The sequence below is a fragment of the Rosa chinensis genome, chromosome 1 (assembly GCF_002994745.2).
Source record: "Rosa chinensis cultivar Old Blush chromosome 1, RchiOBHm-V2, whole genome shotgun sequence".
In the NCBI taxonomy this organism is placed as follows: Eukaryota; Viridiplantae; Streptophyta; class Magnoliopsida; order Rosales; family Rosaceae; genus Rosa; species Rosa chinensis.
In genome coordinates this window covers 41,890,727-41,897,535 of record NC_037088.1, presented here as the reverse complement: position 1 = coordinate 41,897,535, position 6,809 = coordinate 41,890,727, and the positions used below count along the sequence as shown (strand labels likewise).

Genomic DNA, 6,809 nt, shown 5'->3' with positions numbered 1-6,809 from the left:
AGTTTATAACGGTGAGTTAACAATAAACGTCTAATATTTGTACTTAGTGGCTGATGTGTAATAATTATACACATATCGTAATTTAACTAAAGTGTCAAACCACATGTTAGTGCCGTAGCACTTAAAGATTTCTAATCGTAAGGGATATTGGCTCATAATTTAATCGAATCACAAGTGACAAATTCCTTCATCAAATCAATATGAATTGACTATCATGAGCACTATAAAATGAAAAAGAAAATGGAAAATGAATCTTCATATATATTGTAATTGCAAACATTCCCTTCACGTTTATTCATCATTGAGGTTCAATTCCAATTGTGTTTGGATGCATGGGTGTGCTATTGTCTTGGCCTCGTATAAGTTAGAAGACATGGGTATATATATTGCCATTATATTGCCGATGATATCCACAATTGTTGGAGTATGGAACTCTTGCGCTCCCGTCCTTCATCCAAACCCTCGATGGTCAAGGATTTTTATATTAAAAAAAACCCCCCTGGTCTGTAAGTACTGAATGACTCGAATTTGAGATATTTATCAATGGGGAATGCTAGGCTCAACGGCAAGGTGCGGTTGGGTCAGCCACACGCCTCAATCCGAGTCCGCCACGTGTTGCTTTATTTTCTCATTTTGTCTCTTTATATTAAACAATCTTATCTCTTTCCTACATTGCCATCTCCCTCTATCGTCAGATTTCTCAACTTCTCCTCTCTCTCTCTCTCTCTCTCTCTTCCCCCCCCTCTCGCCCTCCCTTCCCAGACACCTGAATCCTCTGCAATGTTTTGCTTTGTCTTCTGTTCTTTAGTGAATAAATTTCAGATTTTCAGTCCTCATCGCCTTCACATTAAGCAAGCAAAACCCAATTTGTATTTCATCTTTTCCTAAATCCCAAATTTTCAATCTTTGCAGTGCTCTCTTTGAATTTTCAAATCCCCATGATCTTCGCAATATCCAGAAAACAAAATCAACCTAAAACAATCTGACCAAAGAAAGACCCAAGAAACATAATCATCTAGAGAAAGAGAAACACAAGAAAACCGACCATTGCATGTCCTCCTCGCTCATATCAAGTTCATGAGCCCATACTAAAAAAAGAAAACTTACTCAAACCCATCTTACACTGTTCATTGACAAGTGATTTATTGATAGTTCTAATGGGTTTTGTGCTTTGATAACCCAGTTGCCTAGGTAGGTTTTGAGATTTTTGTTGAATAGATATATTCTTTGTCTAATACGACACAAATTTCAGATGAGGATGGAACATGGTTTGATGTTTGATTAAGATTGGGGGCCTAAATTAAGAATGGTTTTGCAAGGGATTTGATGATTTTGTGGATGTGTAAAACTCGATTCTTCTTATAGTTTGGTGTGTTAAATAAATGAGGGATCTCTGCAGATTTATTACTCCTCTGATCTTGATTTAGAAGTAGAATGATGGGTATGATGAAGAAGAAAAAACGATGGTGAGAGAGGAAGGGAGGAGTAAGGACATAAGAAGGGTAAATATGAAAGAGAATTCATTCAAACCAACTGCTGTATTTCTAGATGGATTTAATATTAGGAAAATTTGATATTTTGCCACATAGTTGAGTGTGGCTAACACAGTCACACACTCAACTGAGTGTGTATGTAGCACGGGAAATCTATTAATTTATTGTTCAGAATAAAGTTATAGATCTTAATCATTAGATTAAATGCTAATTGGCCTAGCTTCAAATTATTAATGAGGGAGGAATGTGTCTATTGATTAAATATTAATAGTTCTCAAGTAACTGAAGGAAAGACTCACATTTTCTCTATGGCGCGCATAAAAGTGAAACAACGCCCTTCTCCCGCTAAAAAAAATTAGTAGCACTAAATCCAAAAGAAGAAAGATTAATTTTGTACACAGTTGCTTTAATTCATGAGTTTAGAAGATTTAGGCCAAAGTTTTAATTCACGAGTTGGAACATCTATCTTTGCCTCATTTGTATGCTCCATGTGTCATATTTAGTATGGATATCAGTAATACGTGTGACAAAAGGGGTAACCCATCACGCCACGCAACTTGGAGAATAAGAAAAATTGTGTCAAGTGTAGAGTTGTAATAGTAGGTCTCCCAGAGTGAAAGAAAATAAATTAGTAATCTATTGAATATTGCAGAGATGTTCTGCCATAATGAGAATGCGAGTATATGATGCCATATATAAATTTAGGCTCCCTGTGAAACAAACCATATTAAAGAGAAAATAAAGAAGCAAAATTAGTTTCACTTAATGGCTCTGTGGACAGATTTGGAAGGGGATCAGATTTGTACTTTCTTTATGGCTCTGTATAGAACGAAAGGAATAGAGTGGTGCGGAAGGGGCCGGGGCTTCTTTCAGTCCCCTGTTTGCAGCTCAATGGGCAGTAGACTAATTGGAGGAGTTTCAAAAAGTTGAGTATAAGCCCGCTGTGAAGCAGAAGAGAGGGTTGACAACTTGACACAATGTAAACGATAAATTTAACATTAATAAGAGAGTTTTTCGAGTTAATTAATTTTAGATTTAAGATTTTATTTATTTATTTTTTAATATTTTTTTTTATAGAGATCATACGGTTCCTTAAAGGTTTTCTAGGCTCAGAGACTAATCCGTATCAGTGGATCATATCAGCATATATTGGGACTTAACTCCAATAAGCGTCAGCGGGATTTGAACCCGGTTGTAAGGTTCTACACCTAGAGACTCTTACCAACTTGACCATCTGTGGTGATTAGATTTAAAAATATTATTTAAGGGGGGCGGATCCGTGACCACCTAAATTATAGTTAAGATTATATTACACTCTGATTCTAGACCATTAGATCATATAACAACTAATGGTTGAGATTAAACAAAATATGTTATTTGTTTTTTAAATAATATATTCTATTATATATCTAATCAAATAACAAGCCATTAATTTCTTTCCTATTCTCCTTCAAATTCATTAATTACAGACAACTTAAAAAATGCGCAATAATTACAGGATCTATTTCCTCAAATTACTTTCTTCTTTCTCTTATTCTCTAAATTCATTTGTTGTAGGAAAAATAATTAATTAAGAAAATAAAGTTGAATTTTTTTTTTCCATTTTGATTGATTTGCAACTCTAAATAAAATGGAAGAATTTGTTGTAGGAAATGGAACAAATAACATATTTTGTTTAATTTAAACCATTAGTTGCTATATGATCTAATGGTCTAGAATCAGAGTATAATCTTGATTATAATTTAGGTGGGTCACGGATCAGCCCCCTTATTTTTATTTTTTTTTATTTTTTTATTTTGAAGGGGTTTGGAACCTAGCCAAACTGGGAGGCTCATCCCCACCCCTTATTTAAGTGTACCATATTCGTATCAAGCATTGATTTGCTGAGGAAATGTTACTTCTAGAGGAGAAAATATTAATTTCCAGCCACATTATTCTCTAACAAAATTTTTGTATATTTCTGATTTTCCACCATCTAAGAATGATATGATCAAATTGACTTGATCTTTCTAAAATCGTCCGAGATTAAACTTAAAAAGTCAAAAGAAAGCAACAAAAGGCAAGATAACAAATTTTCCACTCTTGGCATCTTACTGTATATTGAGAAATGATATTACATGATATGGTTCGTATATGTTACCTAGAGTGGTTATTCAGTATACTATCAATCACAAATACAGTTTTATAAAGGATCTAAAAGTTCACAACCGAGCGATAAATTTGACCGGGCTGCCAGCCAGCCGGAATCACATCATTTACAACTAGGGTTTGGCCGGAATCTGCTGTTATTCTAATAGATAATGGTCCCTGCAACTGTGAGCCGGAATTAAATTTCCAATCTGCACCCCAAGATTGTTGCATGGGAAGCCAGACTGAGTCACCTCGACCTTGTTTAAGCTCGAGTGCAGATAGGGCACCAGGTCCAGCTGCATATTCTACTACAACAGCGAGATAGTAAGGGTTTGAACCCAAGTCCACTCTGAAGGTTATGTCCACACCAGGATAAACGCACGCCACTCTGAAAATATATGGACATGTTTAATTAGTCATTAAGCTGACAATCAATATTATAAAACAGAAATGGAATGTTGAAAAAATGTTACAATGACCAAATAAATAATTCAGTAATATTAGGATACTATAAGCCTCACGCTTCATTGACAATTAATATTTTTGTATGTACATATACCTTCTATGCTGAACGTGAAGGACTCCAGCATTCCGTAGTTGAGATTCTTTGCCAGAATTGGCCATGGCTCCAAAAGCATGGCCACTCAAATCAAAATGAACAGCATTAGAAGCGCACGGACCTCCAGGGCAATTATCGGTTATAACAACAGTCACAGGATTCCCCGAGCACGCAGCATTACCGGTGCACTTGACCTGAAATTTGGGACAACCCAGGAATTGATTTATGAGGGTCTTTAATAAGATACTGCTTAAAAGCTTAGATATACACAAGTAGTAGCCATTAACATCTATCAAATCTGTATACAAACATGCATGATACTATGCTACTATATTTGACCTCATAACAAGCTCCACATCCTTTCCCTGATTTGAACAATGAGGCCCCTCCGGCAGAAACAAATTTAGAAAACGGAGGCTGATCTACAGCATTGGCATAAGCACATGCACCTCCTACACAAGACATTTAAAAAATTTCAAACAACTATACTTACTAGTATCGTATAGATAATAAATCCAATAGGGTATTGCCAATAAATTCGATCTTTACGTACCATTACTCCCACCACCCTCAGGGTCTCCATACCATGTTGCAACAGCGGGTGCCCAGTCCGAATAAGACTGAGTTGTTGAGAGAGCCGCTTCCCAGGTCGAGTCAGTCTGAAGCCTTGAGACATTCAATAGTTTGGGGTTGAAGCAAGAACTTGGGTTTAGGTTTAGTAGAACTAAAAACAATGTCACAAGAGCATAGATAGGCAACGAGCGTGGAACAAGAAGAGCCATTATCAAAGAAGCTAGAATTCGCTTAATGAGTTTGATGGTTAGGGCTTAATGGAGTGAATTTACAATTGGATTTGCTGGTATTTATAGAGTTCGTGAAACTTGATTACTTTCAAATCCATCCAACTGATTTTTCAATGGCCACGTGTGACTTTGGTTTCTCGTTTCCTTGAGGGTAAAAAATTAATTATACTATTTCAAAAAAAAAATTAATTAATTATACTCTTAAGGCCCTGTTTGGTTGACCGGAATGTTATGGTGGGAAAATGAATTGTACTAATTTTCCTTTCAAGGATGGAATGGAATTGATTTAGCATTTCCATTTGTGGTGTTTGGAAGGATTCAAGACTTGAGATTAGAAAATGGTTTGAGAAAATTAATTTGTTAATGATTTTTCAATAATGCCCAATCAAATTAAATATGGAAGATAAAAAATGAATGAGTGGAGATAGGAATTATTAATTGACAAGATTTTATGAGGGGCTAAACAAGTAAATTTTCAATTCCATTGAGTGAAGGAATTGAAATACCACACCCTAAATGGTATTTCTATTCCTGGAGAGAATTGTATGCACCGACAGTGCAAGTGTGTATGTTATTTTAATCTCTAAAAAAATAACAGTCACTCATCTAATCTACTCCTTTATATATTTTAATATCAGAAAAATTACATCCATTCATATTGCATGTACCCATGCACTGACCCTTCTATTCCGCCTCTTTTATGGAATTGAACTCCGGTCAACTCATTTATTTTACTTTCCTTTTCAGACTTATGATTTAACCAAACACGACAATTTAATGGAATGAGAAACTATTTCACACTCCAGATTTGATTTCCTGACTAATAAATGGGGCCTTATGATTATAAAGAGAACATTATGATTATGAAGATAATCACGTGAAGAGAATCATACGAAGAGAATATATGTGAGAGAATTGCGCCCCTTAAGAGATCTTAATTGAAGGATTAGTAAGGGACATTGGCTCATAATTTAATGGAATCATAAGTGACAATTAAATTCCCCCATCAAATCACATCTAAATTGACATGGACTGTGTCAAAATCTCCAATCATTAATTACCTTTTATGAGAACCATAAAATGAAAAAGAAAAACGAAAATGAATCTTCATATATATTGTAAATGCAACCATTCCCTTCACTTTTATTCATCATTCAGGTTCAATTCCATTGTCTTTGGCTAGCTGGTGTGCTATTGTTTTGGCTTCGTACAAGTTAGAAGACATGGGTTTATATATGAGAAAATATTTCAAACAGTACCCGAACTTAGGCCGACTCCTAACTTCAGTACCTGACTATGCAAAACTATCACTTTGGTACCCCAAGTTTGAAGCCTGACCCAACATTCATACACGCCGTCCGTGATGGTGTTAACTAACAATCCACATGCTAAATTTGGATTGGCATTTGGGTCATTTCGTTACCCAAACCTTATTTTACAGATCCTTCTTGTTCTTTCTTTATCTTTTGCAGAGAGAGAGAGAGAGAGAGAGTGAAGTAAAGAACAAAGAAGAACAGAGGGGAGAGAGAGAGAGAGAGAGAGAGAGAGAGAGAGAGAGAAGAACAAAGGGGAGGGGGAGGGAGAGTGTGTCTATTGATTAAATATTAATAACCAAAAGAATGTGTCTTAGGTGTCACATTTTCTCTGTAGCGCGCAACCCTTCTCCCACTCAAAAAAAAATAGTAGCACTAAATCCAAAAGAAGAAAGATTAATTTTGTACAAAATTGCTTTAATTCATGAGTTTAGAAGGCTTAGGTTTAAAATTCACGAGTTGGAACATATATCTTTGCCTGAATTATGTGCTCCATGTGTCATATTTAGTA

General features: G+C 35.5%; 1 protein-coding gene across 1 annotated transcript; it reads right to left on the bottom strand.

Annotated features, from left to right (window-relative positions):
• Window positions 1-3,591: 3,591 nt before the first annotated feature.
• LOC112181846 (expansin-B18) lies at window positions 3,592-4,997 on the bottom strand. The gene is made up of 4 exons (XM_024320243.2): window positions 4,736-4,997; window positions 4,522-4,634; window positions 4,183-4,376; window positions 3,592-4,011 (listed from the first exon to the last, which is right to left on the bottom strand). The coding sequence occupies exons 1-4, from the start codon at window positions 4,962-4,964 to the stop codon at window positions 3,687-3,689; spliced, it is 861 nt and encodes a 286-aa protein (XP_024176011.1). The 5' UTR covers window positions 4,965-4,997; the 3' UTR covers window positions 3,592-3,686.
• Between the last annotated feature and the right edge of the window lie 1,812 nt (window positions 4,998-6,809).